The sequence below is a fragment of the Aquila chrysaetos genome, chromosome 24, assembly GCF_900496995.4.
Source record: "Aquila chrysaetos chrysaetos chromosome 24, bAquChr1.4, whole genome shotgun sequence".
NCBI classification, from domain to species: domain Eukaryota; kingdom Metazoa; phylum Chordata; class Aves; order Accipitriformes; family Accipitridae; genus Aquila; species Aquila chrysaetos.
Genome location: NC_044027.1, coordinates 839592 through 858605, shown reverse-complemented (window position 1 = coordinate 858605; position 19014 = coordinate 839592). Strand labels below are relative to the sequence as shown.

The following is a 19014-nucleotide window of genomic DNA, read 5'->3' as shown; positions in this document are numbered from 1 at the left end:
CGGCCGATGCTGCGGGGGACGGGGCCAGCGCGGCCGGGCAGGAGCCGCCCCCCGGCCCCCCCCAGCCCCGGGGGGGCGGGCGGTCCCGCAGGGTGCACGGCCCCTTTCGCTTTCGTTTCTCCCCGCGGGGCCAGCCCAGGCTCGGGCCAGCCCAGGCTCATTCCAGCCCAGCCCGGCGCGGCACACCTCGGCTCGGCACACCTCGGCTCGGCTCGGCACGGTTCGGCTCAGCCATGCCGCGGTTCAGCGTGGCGGAGGCCAGGCAGTGGGGGGATCAGTTTGTGCAGTTCCTGCAGGACACGGGCCGGGAGCAGGAGAGCCGGCGGGACACGCTGCGGAGCATTTACAACCTGGAGTTTCGGGGCAGGTGAGAGCCCTCGGCCAGACCCGGGCAGCATCGCCTGGGACGGTCCCCCCGGCCAGCATCGCCCGTTCCCCTGGCCAGCATCACCGGTCCCTGGCCGGCATTGCTGGGGCTTCACCTGGGGGATCGAGCCAGCTCCGGCCAGGAGCTGGGTGTGAGGGTAGCACTGGGGAGCACTTGGGGTCTTCAGGGGCTCTCCTTCAACACCTTCCTGGGTGGGATGGAGGAGCGTGTGCTTTCAGAGCAGCAAGGACCACCTGGACCAGTTAAACGCAGGGGCTCCTCTCTCTCTGGGAACGGAAAAAACAGAACAGCGTTGCTGGGGCAGCCCATGTCCCGTTGGGCTGCGGATGCAGCGAGAGGCAGAGCTGCCTCCCCAGACACCAGCCCCTCATGCCTCCAAGCCCCTCCATCTTGCCACAGCCCTGCTGGGATGTTCCCCAGCTGCACGGGCCCCCCAGCAGCTGCCTGGGCACAGCCTCGGACATCCACTGCCTGCCACGCTCCCCACTTCACCCTGCTGACACCGGTCACGCTGGCCCTTGTGCAACATCACCACTGTTAATCATTGGCAAAGCTGGGGTTCAGCCTGCCGACGGGCTGCGGGACATGCCGCAGGGTGCAGGAGGAGGTACCTGGGGGGGCATTGCTGCTGGGACTGCAGTGGCCATGCCTTGGAGAAGCCTCCATCTGCACCGGCTCAGCCCCTGGGGCTGTGTGGGAGGCTGATCCCTCTGGACAGCCTCTTCTGTCAAGTATCTGGGGACAGGGACGCGTCCCTGCCCTGCTGCCACTTGTGCACTGGCAGGGACAGGGACTGCTTGGTTGTCGGGGCCAGACAGTGATGCCGTGGCACAGCTGGAACAGCCATGGTACAGCTGGAACAACTGTGCCACAGCATGGAGTTGCTGGAGCAGCCTGCAGGAATGTAAGATTTGCATGGGCCAGAGAAAAGCTGCAGTCCTTCCTCCCTCTCCCGGCACAGAGGGGAGTCACCAGTGTGCCCCTCATCCCAGCCTCCGTGCCTTGCTTCACCCTCCCTTCCTGCTCACCTCCTCTTAGCTTCCTGTGCCCCCGGCAGCCCAGCCGTGCTCCGTTCCACACAGAAACCTCTCTCCCTTGTCTGTGCAGGACTGATACAAAAATACCCAACTTCTCCTGCATCTTGTATGCGCTGAGGGTGACCCACCGGGCGCAGGTGCAGGCGGAGTCGGTGCACTTCAAGAAGGTGAGGGAGGCCCCGGGCTGGGGCAGCACAGCAGCTCCCACTCCCACTGGGACTGGTTCTGTGGGAGCCCCCAGCAGGACCCCGGGGCCACGCTGATGCTGGCTGCTCCTCACAGGAGAAGAGGCGCGTGGTGGTGGCAGACCAGTACCGGAGACCCAGAACGAACGCAAAGGCGTTGGTGTCGGCGTCCGCAACTGTCCCAGGGCAGCAGCCCAGCTCCGGTCCACAAGTGCCCCAGAGCCGTGCCAAGAAGTGGTACGACTGGCAGCACCCTGCCCCAGCATGGCCCCAGGGATCCCCCACCCCGGCTGGGAAGGCCTGACCCTCCCTTCCTGCAGGGCTGAGTTCGTCCACGAGAAGCACGGGATAGAGATTGTCTCGGAGCATGACAAAGGCAACGGGCACATCCGCTTCCCGGTGGTGGCCAGTGAGTCCCGGACGGTCACCATGCTGGTGCAGAACCGCGGAGCGGAGGCCGTGACGCTGCGGCGGTGCCAGCCACACCAGCAGTCGCGGGAGCTCTCCTTCACGGATGAGCAAGGGGCGACGCAGGGCCAGTCCCTGCTGCTGCACCCAGGTAGATCCCCGTCCCCTGCCCCGCACCCTGCCCCGCTGGAGGAGATGCAGGACCCAGCTCTCACCTCTGCCTCACAGGCGGCACGTACCCCATCCAGGTGCGGTGCCTGACCACCTGCAATGGGTACTTCTGTGCCGTGGTGGTCTTCGAGTTCACCAAGGAGCCGGATGAGCCCTTCAGCATCGGGCGCTACATCGCTGCTGTCGCCGAGAGCCAGCTGGCCAAGGACCTGGGGCCCTCGGCGCCTTTCCAGCCTTACCAGGCCAGCCTCCAGCGCCCTGTCACTGTCATCACTGAGGACGGCATCCCCCCTGACAGGTATGTGGCGGGGTCACCTGCTGCCAACCTCCGGAGACAGAGCAGAGGGCCCCAGCCTGTTCTCCAGCTGGGACAAGGCTCAGCTCCTTGGGACCCGGCTGTCCGGCACCCCAGGACACTGCTTCAACCCCGTGCAATGGCTGGTGATGGCGGGGTTGGGGACTCCCTGCTTGCCGGGGCCGTGGGTGGTTGCAGTCCAGGGGGGAGCCCAGCCCTGCAGTCCCTGCGGCACTGCTGTCCCCTCTGCCCAGCTCCCTGAAAAACGAACTGGAGAGGGAAATCCCTCTGGGAACCTACCAGTACCCGAAGAGCCTCAAGGACACGATCCTGCTCGGACCCAATGCCAGTGCCAGCTCCAGCTGGGCTGCCATGTGGTGAGTGCCGAGGGGTGGGGGCAACACCACCGGCCCTGCACCTCCCACCCGCTGCCCCTTGGCCGCGGTGTCCCCAGGGCATGGTGACGTCCCTGCTGCCTGCAGGTCGCTGCTGGAGGCCCCCTTGCAGGCTGAGAACTACCGGCAGAAGTTCCAGCTGCTGCTGCACCTGGAGGAGATCCAGATGGAGGTGGACATCCGGCGCTACGACATGCAGGACGTGCCCATGGTGCAGGACAGGACGCTGCTGGTCCTCGATGTGCGCGGGGGGAGCCGGGGGGGTGGGAGGGGTGCCAGGGCTCCCAGGGTGCCCGGCATCACTCCAGCTATTCGGCACAGGTGCCCGGCGTGGCCGAGAACCGCCCGTCCGTGCTGAAGGGGGACCACCTCTTCGCCCACCTGAGCAGCGAGCGGGACTGCTCCCCGCTCGTCCAGTACAAGGGCTACGTGCACAGCGTGGAGCTGGAGAAGGTCAGGCTGGGCTTCTCCTCCAAGTGAGTGGTGTCCAGCCCCAGCCGGCCTGGCAGGGCCCCGGCAGCCCCGCTCGGACATGCCGAAGGCTGGGCGCAGGCTGGGAAGGGCTGGGGAGGGTGTGGGGGAGCGTCCCTGTGCCCTGCTCACACTGCTCCTTCCCAGGCTGCAGAAGAAGTTTGTGAACAACCTGAGGTTCGACGTGACCTTCACCTTCAGCCGGCTGCCGCTGCAGGTCCAGCACCGGGCTGCAACCCTGGCCATGCAGCGCGGCTTGTCCAGACTCCTCTTCCCCTCCGCCTCCTGCCACAAGTCCCTCTTCACAGGCACCTTCCAGCCCCGGTGAGTCCCCGTGCCTGCGGGGCGGGAGGGGATGGATGGGGACCCGGCACGCTCAACCTCTGCTCCCGCAGGTGGTTTGACCGCAAACTGCAGGCGAACGAGGAGCAGTGCAGAGCCGTGACGCACATCGTGACGGGGATGTCCAGGCCAGCCCCATACCTCATCTTCGGCCCCCCCCGGGACTGGCAAGACGGTCACCCTGGTGGAGGCCATCAAGCAGGTGAGCGGCCCATGCCCAGGTCCAGCCCTGGGCACCGCTGCCCACCCTGGCCAGCGGGGGCTCTGTGCTATCGCCCCCCTCCTCCCACGTAGGTCTGGACGTGCTTCAAGGACGCCCGGATCTTGGCTTGCGCTCCTTCCAACAGCGCTGCAGACCTGCTGTGCCAGCGCCTCATCAAGGACATCCCCCCCCGCTACGTCTACAGGCTCATCGCCAGCTCCAGAAGCTACCAGGAGGTGCCTGCCGATATCAGGGTAGGTCCCTGCCCCTCTGTCCCGGCACCCTGCGGCACGTCTGGGCTGGCGGCCCCTGGGGAGAGCAGGATCCCACCGAACACCTGCGTTTCAGCCCTGCTGCAACTGGGACGATAAGCAGAGCTCCTACGTGTACCTGAGCAAGGAGCACCTGGGGCGCTACCGGATCCTCATCACCACGCTGGTGACAGCAGGAAGGTCAGAGGACCTGGGATTGTCCCCACCACCCACGGCGGGTAGACCCCGGGGCTGCCTTGCAACCAGGCTGTGAGGGCAGCCCCTGCTGGGGTGCAGCAGGGAGGGGGTGTGGAGGAGGGCGGGCAGCAGGGGGGACCCGTCCTCTGCAGGAGGACGAGGATGAAGGCGAGGGGAGGAAGGATGGCCAGCCAGAGCAGGGATGACGAGGCAGCCCCACTCCACCTCTCCCCCAGGCTGGTGTCAGCCAACTTCGCCCCAGGGTTTTTCTCCCACGTCTTCATCGACGAGTGTGGCCAGGCGGTAGAGCCGGAGAGCATGGTTGCCATTGCGGGTGAGTGGTGCGCGGCTGCCGTCTTGGGGACCAGCATCTCTGTGTGGCCTGGGGACCCCCCCTCCATCCCACACTGAGCTCTCCTCCTGCCCAGGGCTCCTTACTGCCATGGACCAGGAGACCAACCCCAACGGCGGGCAGCTGGTGCTGGCAGGAGACCCCCAGCAGCTGGGCCCCGTCCTGAGGTCACCGCTGGCCATCGAGCATGGCTTGGGTGAGCGGGGAGAGGGGTGGGAGTGCTGCTGGCACCTGGGGGCCGAGCGGCCTCGCAGGGAGCCACAGGGTCTTACTGGGCACAGGCATCTCGCTGCTGGAGAGGCTGATGCTGCACAACCCCCTGTACAAGAAGACAAGCGGAGGATACGACCCACAGTTTGTCACCAAACTGCTCTGGAACTACAGGTGGGGATGGGGCCAGCACGGGAACAGGCACAGGCAGGGGTAGAACTGCGCTGCCGAGCGTGGCTTGGTGCAGGATCTGTGCATGCACCCCAGGCTCTGGCTCCCCAGAGCCTCGTAGTGCCCCGGCTGGTGCGGGAGATGGGATCGCACCCGCTGTCCTGGGTGCACAGTGCCCGGGAGGGTGCTGGGGCCATGTGGCACCCACCCTGGGCACAGTCCTACCTCTGCCAGGTCCCACGAGGCCATCCTCAAGATCCCCAATGAGCTCTTCTACGACAGCGAGCTGAAGGCCTGCGAGAGCGACGAGCTCGATGTCCGGAGTCTGTATTGCGCCTGGGAGGAGCTTCCCAAAAAAGTAGGGGAGGCAGCAGGAAGGGGGCTGGGGGGGAGCCCCGAGCCACAGGCAGAGCAGAGCCCAACGCTTTCCACCCCCAGGGCTTCCCCATCATCTTCCACGGTGTTTGCGGGGAAGACCGGAGAGAGGCCAAGAGCCCCTCATTCTTCAACACGGCTGAGATCGAGGTGCTGGTCCACTACCTCAAGAAGCTGCTGCAGAGCCGGGGCAAGGGGGGCTGCCCCAGTGTCTCGCCCAAAGAGGTCGGCATCATCTCTCCCTACAGAAAGCAGGTGAGCGGCACAGCTCTGCAGGCAGGGGACGGGCAGAGACCTCCCCAGGGGATGGGGGGCACTGGGACGGATGGGCAGCCCTGGGGCTGGCACGTGAGGATGGCTCCATGGCAGCCGGACTGTGCTGTGTGCCTCCCCCCAGGTGGAAAAGATCCGGAAAGCCATCACCTCTCTGGACCCCGTCCTGCGGACGCTGCCGGACATCAGCCTGCTGAAGGTACAGTCCTGGGCGCGGGGGGGAGAGGAGCCCACCCTGCCACGGGCGGAGGGACCCCTGCCAGCCCCAGCCCAGGGATGCTCCCCGGCCCCTCACCTGCTGTCCCTGCCCCAGGTGGGCTCCGTGGAAGAGTTCCAGGGCCAGGAGCGGCGCGTCATCCTCATCTCCACCGTGCGCAGCTGCAGCGAGTACCTCCAGCTCGACCAGACCTTCAAGCTGGGCTTCCTCAAGAACCCCAAGGTACTGTGCTGCCCTGAGCAAGCCCCTCTCCCTCGGCACCCCCTGCTCCCCTCCGGTGCCCCCCAGGCAGGCAGAGCTGCTCCCGGTGCTCAGTGCCACACCAGAGCTGCCTGCATCCAGGTGGGGCTGGGGAGGAGGGTGAGAGGTGTTGCTGCAGGGTAAAGCCCTCGCTCTTGTTCTCTTTTCAGAGGCTCAACGTGGCCATCACCAGGGCCAAGGCTCTGCTGATCGTGGTGGGTAACCCGGCCGTGCTCAGCAAGGACCACCACTGGCAGAGGTGAGCCTTGCCCGGCTGCGCCTGGCCCCCTCCGCAGACTATGCTCATGAGCGTCTGCCTGCCCTTCCCTGCTGCCTGCGGACGGTGCCGGGCCATGGCGGGCAGCGAGGCCATGGCAGGCAGCGAGGCCAGTGCCACCTCCTGCCCACACGCCGCTCGCTCTGTGCCCGCAGGTTCCTCAGGTACTGCAGGGCGGAGGGCGGCTACACGGGATACCCCTACGAGGACGAGAGCCCCGTGGAGGATGGCCTCGCTGCCGACCTCCACGAGCTGCGCCTCAGCAATTAGCAACCAGGTGAGCAGGGCTGGGATCTGCCGGCAGAGCCCCGCAGGAGCGGCACGGCTGGCCACGCTGCACCGGCGCCCTGGTGCAGCAGCATGGCTGGAGCCGAGCCGTGGGTTCGTGTGTGCGAGGGGCACTGGGAGGCTTCTCCTGCGGCAAGGGTCATGACAGGGCTCATGACGGGCTCTTGCTTAGGGGCTGCCTGTCCCCTCCTGAGTCAGAGGCCAGCTCTGCCACTGGGTTTCTCTGCAGGAAACCCACCTGGGAAAGGAGGAGAAGCCCCGTGGAGCTCCAGCACCCCTCAGCCTGCCCCTGGCCCGCAGCATCCACCTGCTCTCCCCCTGCCTCCGTCCCAGGGTGCTCAGTGCACTGTGCATCCCTGCGGAGATGGGGCTGAGCCCATCAGGGAAGGGGGTCCTGCTGGCCTTTGCTGCCAGCCTAAAACTCCAGCACACAACACGCTGCAGCCCGGGGCAGACACCTCTCCTCGCAGAGCAGGACCGTGCCAGAGCTGCACGGGGACCACTCTCCATTTTAAATAGTTTTTGACACAGCCATGAAAAGCCAATTCTGCGGCTGGTCTCACCGTTCAATGAATGGCTTAAGCGCGAGTCTGGCCTCTGAAGAGCATCGCTGGGTGCGCGGGGGAGCTTAGTGCTGCTGCGGTGGGTGACTGGGGTGCAGGCAGCAGGCAGGGACGCGGCCAGGCGCGGGGAGGCTGGGGTCCCCCACCAGGCACCTGCCTGGCCTGAGAGCTGGCACAGCTGCGCAGGCACACTTCGCTTTGTTTTCCTCAAATAAAGATTTAGAGAAAAAATATGTGTTGATGTCGAGTCCTGGGCCCTGCCACCACTGCTGGGGCTGCCGGAGCAGGGACAGGCTTGCTGCAGCCCTGCCCCGACCTGCTCCAGGAGGGATGGCTCCAGCAGCGACTGCAGCCCATCACACCAGGGAGTGGGTACGGCCGGGGAGCTCCTGCCTGGCCCTTCCCACATAAACCGCTCCCCGGGTCTTACCCAAGCACATGGTGACGAGCCCTGATCCCGCGCCAGTGGCTGAAGCAAGAGGGTCTGGGGGCCAAGCAAGCCCCTCACCCTGCAGCACATGGACCTGGCCCCCAGGGAGCAGCCCAGACCAGTGCAGGGGCCCAAAGGACAGCCAGAAGGATGCCACACAAGCAGAGTTACAATTACTAAAATACCAGTTTGCATTTATTCTCCCAATTATGCAGTTCAGTTTACTGGTGCTAAGTCTGTGACCGATGCAGACTCGAAGAAGGCGTTACTGGCAGAGCTGGGCAGAGGCGCTACCCCAGCACGGGTCCCAGGAGCGGAGCGCTTTGGGTGGCAGCCGAGCCTGGCTCCACGCACAGACAGGGCTGAAAGCTGCCCTCGGCAAGTCTGTATAAAACGCTGGTGCGTGCTGCCCGCGCGGCCGAGGGCCCAGCAGACCCCACACACAAGCTGCGGGCAGCAGCCGGCAGCACCTCCCGCTCCTGCGGCACCTGCCCAGAGCTGGGGAGGGAGAGCAAACACTGCAGCAATCCCCATGGGAGAGGCAAAACCAGGGATGTGGGTACAAAACGGGGCGACACGGGGAGCTACGCAAATGCCCGGCCCGTAGAGAGCAGCGGGTACTGAAGGCACTGGCCCCTCACGGCCGCGGAGTCTCGCGGGGACACCCCGCGGGCTTGGGTGGCAGCTCTCGTGCAGAGGGTTCGGGGCAGGTACTGGCACCACGAGGTCCCGCTTCAGCCGTCTGCCAGCGCTCCCTCCCCACGCGGCGCAGGGCAGCCGGGTGCCGGCGCAGGCAGAGCTGCCTCCCGGCCCGCCGGGCTGCTCACAGCAGCAGGCGCCGGCGCAGGCAGAGCTGCCTCCCGGCCCGCCGGGCTGCTCACAGCAGCGGGCAGCCTCTGCGCTTCTTGTTCTTCCGGACCTGCAGGCCCGCGCGGGTGGCCATCTCGAAGACCTCCCGCACGCCCTCCTTCGTCTTGGCTGAGCACTCGAGGTAGCCAAAGGCATTGATCCTGTTGGCCATGTCCCTCCCCTCCTCTGGCTTCACCGGCTCCTAGAAAGCATTAAAAAGAGGGTTCAGAAACATCGCCAGAAAACAGCAGCGAAAGCACAGTGACTGCCCTGGGGGCATCCAGCCCTTAGCACCAGGATCCAGCACGGCAAAGGGAAGCCCCAGCGAGGTGGCACGGGGGGAGCCGGGTCGCTGGCCAAGGCAGCGGGACCCAGGGTACCCCCACCTGCTTCATCTTCGCCAGCTCCCGCCGTGTGTGCTCGTCGTTCCGCAGGTCCTTCTTGTTCCCCACCAGGATGATGGGCACATTGGGGCAGAAGTGCTTCACCTCTGGCGTCCACTTCTCAGGGATGTTCTCTGCAAGAAGCACACAGGGACCCCCCTGAGCCGAGGCGCTGCTCCTCCCTGGCCTCCTCGCAGCCGCAGGAACCAGCGCCAGGCTTTTCCCATAGGAAGAGGGGAGAGCTCACCCCATGCCATCCTGCTCTCCTACCACCTCCACCGAGCCAGCAAGTTCCCAGCATTTTCCTCAGTGCATGCAAAGCCCCAAGATGAAGGGGAGGGACTGGCATCCCCAAGAGGGGCAGCACGGGGGCTTCCCGGACCCCGGGGGGTTTAGCAGCAGCACCCAGTCCCGTGGGAGCACCAGGTCCCCCCTTGCTCCCCGGTCCGTACCGAGGCTATCCGGGCTGTCGATAGAAAAGCACATGAGGATAACGTCTGTGTCCGGGTACGAGAGGGGCCGCAGCCTGTCGTAGTCCTCCTGACCCGCTGTGTCCCACAGGGCCAGCTCCACCTGGGAGGGGAGAGAGACATGGCTCAGCAGCTTGCAGATGGCTTAGCAGGCCAAAAGCGAGCAGATTTATCTTCCTCTGTTATAGCTATGGTCTTCCTCAAACTGGGGCAAGTTCAGGATGACCCAGAAACGCAGGAGCCGTGGGGCTCCCCTGAGCGCTGCAGGAGCATCCGAGCCGGGCGGTGGCACTGCCAGCGCGGGACGGTGGGAGCGAGGGGACGGCAACAGGTCCGGCACCCCGCGACAGCCCTTACCTGCTTCCCGTCTACCTCTATGTCGGCAATGTAGTTCTCGAACACGGTGGGCACGTAGACCTCAGGGAACTGGTCCTTGCTGAACACGATCAGCAGACACGTCTTTCCACAGGCACCGTCTCCCACGATCACCAGCTTCTTCCTGATGGCCGCCATCGCTGTGGGGACAAGAGCGGGTGAGCGGGACAGAGCAGCCGTGGGCAGTCCACGCTCCCAGCCCCTCCTGGCCCCCCGTGCCCCAAAATCTTTCGCACAACTGCCCGGGTGGGTACCGGACACGGGCGCCTGGGCACACGCCAGCGTGAGCAGCCAGGGACTGCCAGGACAGTGGCTCTCCCAGCCTCGCCGGGCACACTTCCAGCTCCCGCACGCACCGGCTCACAGGCACTGCAAGAACCAGCCTGACTGGAACCATTTACATCCATCGCTGCAGCCGCGGCCAGGAGAACCATCACACCGATGCCTCAGCCGCGGTGAGTGCTGGTGGCTGCACGCAGGGACCTCGTGCAAGACGACAAACCGCTCTGCCTCACCCACCGCGACGGGCAGCAAGGCTCCTGCCCCGGCCATCCACCCCTCCCACGCTGGGCTTTCTCGCTGTGCCACCACCCCAGGCAAATGGCTTTTCTGATATCCTAGGAGTCACACACACCTGCTGGTTTTATTTCAGATTATAAATTCTTCAGGGCAGAAACTGTACTCTGGGTTTCACCCAGGCACAATCACCGGCTCCCAAATAATCCGATCAGCAGCAGGAACACGCCAAGCCGAGCTCTCGGAGGTCCAGGCGAGCAAGACCTGCGTGCCTGGCACCCGGCGCCGGGCTGGCCCCGTCCCAGCCCGTTTGACAAAGGAGCCTTTGCCACATAACGACTGAGAGCCGACGCTGGCACGGGCAGCGGGAGAAACTGCCAGCCATCACTCAGCAAACAGAGCCAAAACCCTGCAGTAAAGCAAGCTGCTTTCTGCCCCAAGTAAAAGGGATGCAGTCCTGCAAGTAAAACTATGCCTTTGCATCCTTGAGTTTCAAAAGGAGATTACAGCTGAGCTTGGGAATCACCCAGGACGATGCCACAAAACGCCTGCTGTGGCATCTGAACGAGGCATGAGAAAATCAGCCGTGGTGGGATCACATCCCCCCCGACCTCGGGCCCAAAATCTCCCATCCCCAGCTTCCCAGATGCTTCAGTCCAAAGAGCCTGACCCACTCCTTACGTGCATCACCAGCTCTCTGTCCCTGCAGAAATCCCGGGCAAGACGCACACTGACAGCTCAGGGTTTAATCCCTGGAAAGGCGCATGCTGTTCTGTGCGCTGGGGGAAATTATAGGTGACCAGAAAACTGCTCACGAAGGCAGGGCTGCTCCACGTCCTGCAGCCAGCCCTGCCCCTCTCCAAACCCCCTCTGCCCGGGGTGGCCGGACTGGAAGGGGCAGTTCGGGCTTGGAGCATTGGGGAGGTTCGGGGGAAATAACCATGCGGGAAGGATGCACACACCTATGCTAATGCAGGGAGCTGCAAGGCTGGGAGCGGATCATGCCGGGAAGGCCCGGCCATCGCAAGCTTGGCCTTTAACCGGGGCACTGACACCCAGCCTTAACAAAGGCTTGGCGCCTGTCCTCTCCCGGGGTGATGACACCTGTGTCCTGGGCCAACAGAAAAGGGAGGAAAAGAGAAAAACCCAAGTAAGGCTGCATGATAATTAGCTGCAAGTGAAGGATTAAGAAATTAGACTCAGCGGCTGACTTGCATTTCAAAAGCGGGCTGAAGAGAGCTCCTCTCATCTGCGTACTTAGCAAGTCACCACTAAGCTCCTGCCTGGAGGAAACTTCCCCAGAGCTGTCACACAAACCCCTGGGGAAGTTTCGGGGACCACCCCAGCTCTCACCACTCGAACTGCCCAACCGTGTGGTTGGGGCAGAAGAGAGAAAGGTTTCACCCAAATCCAGGCCAGACCCTGCCATAGCCCTGGATCTTTGCAGCTTACAAGCACCTTGGCTCACAGGCCGAAGCAGGAATGGTTCATGGCTGCTGAGTGCTGTGGAGCCATGAATAAAAACAGTAAGCCGGCACTTATAAGGCAAGAAGAGCGAGGACGAAGGGCTGTGTCCAGCAGGATCCGGCACTTCTCAACCAGGAGCCTCGGCATTAAGCACACATCCCAGTGGAGCAGCATGTCTACATAGACAGCGAGCACGTTTGTGGAACACTGAAGTTGGAAAAAAAAAAAACTTAAAGTGCCCAAAGGGTCCCAGTGCCAGGGGCTGAGCACGGAGGGGAAACCTGCCGGCACAGCTCCCATCCCCTTTCCTTGTGCCCTCCTGCTCCTGCCTGTCCCAGCTGGGCCAGGGACACCCGCAGCCCCACGCATGGGCAGCCAGCCAGGAGCTCGTCCCAAGGAGACACGATGTTTGTGTTATAGAGGCAGATAAAGGGCCTGGAGGAGCCTGCTGTCTCCTGCACGCTTGAGGAGGGAAAGCTCTCGAGGTCAGCATATTCCTGGAGACACAAGAAACACATCACTCCTGCTGCAAACCATCCTTCTCATCTGACCAAAGGCTCGTCATCTCTCCAGCCATCATCTCCACAGCACAGAAAAGGAGAGCTCATGGGCGAAAAAGTCTATTTACTTAGACAGAAAGCTCCTTTGCCCACAGCAAAATGTGATTTGCTGCTTTCGACTCTGGATCTCAAAGACAAACGGAGGAAGAAAGGTGGTGTGGGACGCGACACTATCTAACCCACACAACGCAGAAGGACACGCATCTGCAGCGCAAGGAACAGCGGGTGCCCTGGGGAGATGAACACCCGCTCCCAGACAGACATCAAGATCTGCCCGTGCCCAGTCTGCCAGACATCAGACCTAAAACAAAAACAACCGGAGCGGCGCAGCGCATTGCGGCAGCCAGCCCTGCACGGCTGCCAGCTCCCCTCCGCCGCTCCCCTGCCTGCACGCCGTCCCGGCAAGGGGGACAGCAGATGCTCCAAACTGAGCAGAGTTGCCGCATCCAGAGCTCCTTCCCACGGCCTCCGTTGTCCACCCTGACCTGGGACGGCTCCGGGCCCCGGCAGCTCCCGAGCCTGACATGATGCTGAGCAGTGACTCAGAGGGCAAAGGCACTGTCCCCACCCAAAATCTCAGCACAATTCATTCCATTACTCACGAGAGCAATCCAGAAATAGCCCATTACTAATCCAGAGCTGGCGTCCAAAGGCGAGCAGGGCAAGGAGGCTGTGAGCGCTGTGTGCCTCGGTGGCCAGCTGGGCTGACCCCATCCGTGCCCTCGCCTCGCAAGCCAGCCGGCATGGCACCAACACCAGATGCTGGTGGCACTCTGCTCGGGGAGACATTAGCTCCTCTGCCAGGGATGCTCTGGCACTCAGCAGGACAAGGCCAGTCCCTGGGGCACTGGAGCCCAATGCGAAGGGCTCTGCACTGTTCCCAGATCGCAAGCAGATAAAAGAGAGTGGAAAACATGAAGACAATTTGAGGAGGATAGCTTTACTACAACTGCTGGCAGGCCAAATGATTAAAAGGACACAGTCGCCCACAACAGACAGAGAAATCCAGATTTTAAACACTGCCAAGCATTAACCACGCCGAGTTACAGCAAAGGCTGCCCAGCCACATCGGCAATCCAACCCAGCCCGTACAGCAACTGCCGTTTTCAGGCGTGAGCAGCACTTGAGGTGCCTCACTGGAGATGCCTCCTGCTCATTCACAGAGATAACAAAAGGGAGCAGCAACTTTGTGCTGGCATCTCCCGCAGAGCAGCACTGCCAAACCCCGCAGGGCTCCCGCGCCCGGCCCTGCGCCCACTGCTGAGGGCAGGCTGGGGCCACACCGGGATGGCTGCAGGTTTAGTCTGTGCCACTGCCGCCAGCAGTGCCCATGCTGCCGGCAGCGGCCTAATCCTGAGCAGGCAGTTCCTTCAGTACACCAAGCAATGGCAAAATGAAACCAAATTGCACCACTCTGCTTTCCAAGCAGCTATTCTAAAGCCCTCACCATAAAACAAGCTGGGGGTCCAGTACAGCCCTTGCATTATCGGCCTCTCCCAGCTTGGTGCCTCAAAATGTGAAGTTCCTGCTGAGCAGGAAAAGGGGAATTCCTCTGGCAGCAGGATGTGTCCATCATCCAGTGTCTGCTACAGGATCTCAGGAAATGGCAGAGAAAGATGTTAACGCTTTGAAGAAGGGCTCAAACTAGGGACAGAAATCTTTCAGCGAACCTCCTTGGCAAGGCTCAAGCTCCCCAAGCCAACAGAGGGGTTTTGTTCTAAACCAGAAATTCCCAAGCACTGCTGCTGACAGCCCCACCCTGGCCGGACCCGTCACACCACGTATCAGCAAAACCAGCTGAATTTCTATTCTGCCCACAGCCCTGGCTGGGGGCACAACCCCAAAGCCTGGCAGGTCTGGGCTGGGCTGGCGGAGATGGAGCCATGGGAGCAGTCCTTTTGCAGGGACACCCCCAGCACTGTCTCTGTGGCAGCACCAGCTCCCCACAGCCCCCGAGCCTGGCAGATGTCCCACTCCGAACAAAACCTCCTCGTCCTGAACGAGCAGAGGAGAGCGGAGGAAGGAGGAGGGCGACGCCTCCAGGCAGTGCTCCTGCAGCCGCTGGCATTGCCCTGGTGATCCTCTTGGCCAGGGACGGGAGAACAGACCCAGGCTTGTGTTCCTGCCTTGCAGAGCTGCCACCAAGCATCTCCTTACAGACTGCCTGTCGGATGATTAGAAAATACTCAAATACTCCTCTGCGCCGGCAGCTCTCCAGTCACTCCCCTTGGACTGGAGGCTCAGGGAACAGCCAGCCCACTGCACGCAGCCCTGTCACCCCAAAGCCCAGGCACCCGCCCGCACCCCCCAGCACTGCGACACAACCACAGAAGGAAAACCACCTCTTTGAACAGACCGAGATCTTCCTGGCATTGCTGTGTCTTCAGCTCTGCTAAATTTTTCAATGGTTTAACAAACAAAAGCATCCAGAGTGCTGGGTTGGGCTGTTTTGATTTAACTCTTGTTTGGGAAGAAGCTGGGCTAATGCAGTACAGACCAGACTCAAGGTTAGAACTGCTACAAGGCATTTAACTGGATTTCAAAAACCCCAAAACACACACCTTCAGCTCAGGCTGTGCGACCTGCGATACAGACAAGACCTAAGCGAGCTCGCAGCATCCAGAGAGCACAAAACACTAGCAGGGAACACAGAAAATGTTTCCTAATGAGTGCAGCCAAGGACAAGCTGTCTCCGCTTCTAAACATGGCCGTGTGTGTGCACAGGGCTGCTGCCACCGCCCCAGGCAAGGGCACCTCGGGACAGGGCCCCGCAGACGTGCCACTGGGCAAACAGGAGCCGCTTTGGACAGCCACAGGCCACCATGGGCGCTGCTGGAGCCCCAGGGGCCGGGGACACCGTGGGGGGGTGCCTCGCTCCAGAACCCACCGGGAGCATCTCTCCTCCCACCCCCCCAACAGGTCAGGGCTCCGATCAGCACAAGCAGGGAACCCCACCAAAGTGTGTGGCAAGGCCACAGCTGTCCCCAGGTTAAAGTAACTGGAAGGGGATTGAAGGCATTTGGGGACAGAATGAGAGGTACACGGGTCATTTGCATGCATTACCGGCAGAAAGCCCCCCGGTGCTGTTTCACAACAGAAACGGTTTTAGCCCATAGGATTTGCTGGCACAGCTGGTGCAATGAAAAAGAAAGTAAACTTCCAAATTAAAATCTGACAGGTACGCCCATCGAGGGGAATTTAATTTGCTGAGACATCTAAACCATGGCCAAGGTAGCACAGGACAAGTGTCCTGGCAACTGTCTCAGGTATCAGAGGGACTCTTATACAGAAGCAGAAAAAAATTCCAAAAAGGGCTTGAAGCGAAGAGCAATGCCAAAAGGAAACGCAACGGACAGGGCAGAGCCCGAGCTGCAAGCTCCAAACTCCCGGGTGGATCGCAGCTTTGGGACGATCAAAGTGGCGCTGGTTTTGGCACAGCAGCATCTGCAATTTCACGCTCGCACAGCCCCCGGGCAGGCCAAGCTGTGCATTTCTGTGTAGCACAGAGGAGACCAGCCTGCAGCCCTCGCTTACGCCAACAACCACTGCTGACATCCAGAGCACGACCCACACCCACCAGCGATGCCGGCTCCCGCTGCTCAGAGCCTCCCCGTCCCGCCTGCCACTGCTGCCAAAACTACCCGGCACTGAGCACTGAGGAAATGGTCTGTATTTACCTCCAGGAAAGCTGCCCAAAACCTTCTTAAGACCTAGACCTGCCATATCCACATGATGAGCGATCATCAAAAAAGGAGCTCAAACTCAGTGCTTAAGTTTTATATCTTCCTGATTTTTTTCTAAAATTTTGAGCTATTCTTTGGGCATGATCAGCCAGCCTGGGTTTACAGCATGCTCCAGTGCAGCAGCAAAGGGCAACCGCCCGGACCCGGAGCAGAGCGGCCAGGCTGGCTTGCTTTCATTGCTAAATCCCACAAAAACATCCACGAGCAAAACAGAGAAAGGGACTTGGACCAGAAGAATTCTAAAGCCTAAACAAAGCTTGAACCACAAGTGCTCAAGCTTTGTGGGAAAACGCTGCCTGCCCTTACCTCCTTTTCCAAAGGTCATCATGCCATGTTCTTATTTTACCTCCCGCGGAAGTGACAGCCTTCCCAGACTCATGGCAGTACAAGGGTCTTGCTGAAAGCTTCAAATAACATGCCACGATCTCAGCAGATGCCTATACTTGTGCAATGCCTGACTGCTGCTGCCCCAGGGCTAATCAATATTTGCTAATACATTCCTTACTTTTCATGTCAATACGCCTCTCCAGTGTAAACAGCAAGTTAGGAGGTGAGCCTGGTTAAACGCTCCCGATAACCTGTTGGAAGACAGTGACTTGGCTTATTTTCCACTTAAAAAAAAGTTTCCCTGGAGAAGCTGTAGCTGTCAGGATCATGGATTCAATTTAAAGTCCGTAAAACCTCGCACAGTCTCTACCTATACTACTTGCAGCTGAGAAGGAGGAGCTGAATGTACATTGAAACTGTTTTGACACCAAAAGGCACTTGGCAAAATTAAAATAAGATGCAACTGGTCTCAGTGAAATATAGACAGCCAAAGCTGCTACCTCCCTGTCTCCGCTTTCACAACCTGAACACTTTGCTGGGGATGTGGCAGTGCTGCTGCCCGGCCCCGGGTGGCTCAGCCGGGTCCCCACTCCCAGCCCACCCCCCACGCAGATGTGCCCTGTGAAGCAACCCGGGGATCACACTGCCATTTTCTCGGGGGGTGTCAAGAGGCTGAGGCTAGATTTGGGGGGTTTGGCGGCTGCTGGGAAGACTTGGCTGCCAGATTGTTAGTGCTGGAAAGGGCCGCGCAGTCATGCTTTTGGAATGCTCCCTTGCTCCTAAGACATTACACAATTATTTCTGCTCCCCGCAAGCCCCCCTAACATAAATGTTTAAAAATGAGCTCAGCAGTAAACAAAGGGAACTTTTTTCCTTTTTCTGAAGAAAACACAGAGCGGCCGCTCCGCGAGCAAGGCAGTGCATGGGGACGCTGCTGGGGTGGGGGCTGTGGGGAGGGATGGTGGGACAGGGCAGCAGCCCCCGGGCTTTCACCCCAGCCTGGCCCAGGTGAGTCAGGACCCTCGGCCCAAGGCCACCCTCGAGGGACGACCCACGGTGGCCGAACCGCCACTGACCCACCCCTGCCCCACGCCCTGGGACCCGCACCCCATCCCAGGCACACCCATCCCGTCCTGTCCCGCTGCACCCCACCCAGCCCGGCTGGGGCACCCGCCCCCACGCCCTGCTCCCCCAGCAGTGCCCCGGACCCCCCCAGCACGGACCCAGCACCCCACCAGCAACCCCACACCCCACCAGTAACCCAGACCCCACCAGTAACCCCACACCCCAGCTCCGACCCCACACCCCACCAGTAACCCCACACCCCAGTTTCCCGGACCCCAGCACTGACCGCAGCCCCCGCTGTCCCCCTCCCCGGCACTGACCCCACGGCCCCCAGTCCCCCCCAGCCCCAGCAGTGCCCCCCGCCCAGCTCTCCCAGGCCCCCGCACCCCGAGCGCTGCGCTGCCCAGCCCAGCCCAGCCCAGCCCAGCCCGCACCTCTCTCCGCCGCCCCGTTCCCGGTCCCGTTCCCGTTCCCGTTCCCGGTCCCGGTCCCAGCTCCAGCCCCGGCTCCGCAGCGCGGCTCGGGCGGCACCGCCCCGGCCGGGGGCCGCCCGCGGAGGGCGGGGCGGGGCGGGAGCGCTCCGGGCCGAGCCGAGCCGAGCCGAGCCGAGCCGAGCCGGGCCGAGCCGAAGGGCGGTGCCGGGCCGGGCCCCTTCCCCGCGCTGTCCCCGTCCGCAGCCCCCATCCCGGCTCCGGGGACACCCAGGACCTGCCGCTCTGTCCCCGCAGACGCCATCCCCGGGCTGGTCGCAGCCCGGCCGGGCAGGGAGGTGCTGGGGCAGCCTGAGGTTCCCCCGAGGGGGTTTTCCAGGTTTACGGTTCCCGACGCCGGGCAGGGAGAGGGGCGATCCAGGCGCTCGGCTTCCCAGAGCACCCGCTGCTGCCAGGAAGGGCTGAGCTGCTGCTCCCAGCACCACCCCCCCCGCCAGGTAGGACCACTAGCAAAGCCCACCCCGTGCTTGGCCCCTCACCGGGGATCCTCCCGCACCGGAGCACCTCTCGAGGAGACGCCTTCCCCCCCCCCGTGAGCGTTATTTGTGGCAGCGACAAGAGCCACCGCTAGCAAGAGGCGAGCTCTGCCAGGGAAGGCAGATCCCGGCGGGGGCCAGCGGCCGAACCCCCCCCCCCTCCACCCCGCTGCCCGGTGGGCTGCTCGCTCCTTGAGGAAAGCCCCGTTTCCCACCGGGGGTGTGAGGGACATGCCCTGTCCCCAGGATCTCGAGTCCCCTCCGCAGGGGCACCGGCAGAGGCGGGGGGGGCTGTGAGGTGTCAGGCCCCGCACCGAGATGACCCCAGTGCCGCGGGAGGGGGGCTTCAGCTCTCCTTGCCCACCGCGGGCTGCTGGCAGGGGAGGACCCGGTGGCTGCTCCCCCCCGCGACGCCCCCCCCAGCTGCAGGGCTGAGTCCCTGTCGCTCAGCCAGGGAAAGGCAGCCCCAGGGTCCTGGCCCAGACCCAGGCTCATAAACTGCTGCTATTTTAAGGGCTCGGAGACAATTTTTCTTAATTTATCAAGCCCCAGG

General features: G+C 62.6%; 2 protein-coding genes and 1 long non-coding RNA gene across 8 annotated transcripts; 1 reads left to right on the top strand and 2 right to left on the bottom strand.

Annotated features, from left to right (window-relative positions):
* Window positions 1–144: 144 nt before the first annotated feature.
* Window positions 145–7814, top strand: MOV10 (Mov10 RISC complex RNA helicase). The gene is given in 23 exon segments (XM_030001115.2): window positions 145–367; window positions 1496–1592; window positions 1708–1847; window positions 1931–2169; window positions 2247–2487; window positions 2739–2861; window positions 2967–3120; window positions 3201–3355; window positions 3498–3674; window positions 3746–3845; window positions 3847–3894; window positions 3987–4148; window positions 4243–4346; window positions 4580–4677; window positions 4772–4891; window positions 4977–5079; window positions 5311–5434; window positions 5515–5706; window positions 5849–5923; window positions 6038–6163; window positions 6352–6440; window positions 6614–6735; window positions 6976–7814. Coding segments are annotated over 22 exon segments (2916 nt in total). The 5' UTR covers window positions 145–233; the 3' UTR covers window positions 6729–6735; window positions 6976–7814.
* Window positions 4650–5732, bottom strand: LOC121232594. Its single transcript, XR_005931374.1, has 4 exons — window positions 5617–5732; window positions 5285–5422; window positions 4927–5014; window positions 4650–4725 (listed from the first exon to the last, which is right to left on the bottom strand). It is a non-coding gene; the product is annotated as an uncharacterized LOC121232594 (long non-coding RNA).
* A 92-nt stretch (window positions 7815–7906) lies between the features above and the next one.
* Window positions 7907–18053, bottom strand: RHOC (ras homolog family member C). Of its 6 annotated transcripts, XM_041119975.1 has the most exons (7): window positions 17929–18047; window positions 16608–16680; window positions 16409–16506; window positions 9799–9956; window positions 9424–9544; window positions 8975–9105; window positions 7907–8790 (listed from the first exon to the last, which is right to left on the bottom strand). In XM_041119975.1, the coding sequence occupies exons 3-7, from the start codon at window positions 16428–16430 to the stop codon at window positions 8617–8619; spliced, it is 606 nt and encodes a 201-aa protein (XP_040975909.1). In that variant the 5' UTR covers window positions 16431–16506; window positions 16608–16680; window positions 17929–18047; the 3' UTR covers window positions 7907–8616. The 6 variants fall into 6 exon arrangements, with proteins under 6 accessions (XP_040975909.1, XP_029856677.1, XP_029856678.1 ...); XM_030000817.1 differs by lacking the exon at window positions 16409–16506; XM_030000818.1 differs by lacking the exons at window positions 16409–16506; window positions 16608–16680 and having other exon boundaries at window positions 17929–18053.
* Between the last annotated feature and the right edge of the window lie 961 nt (window positions 18054–19014).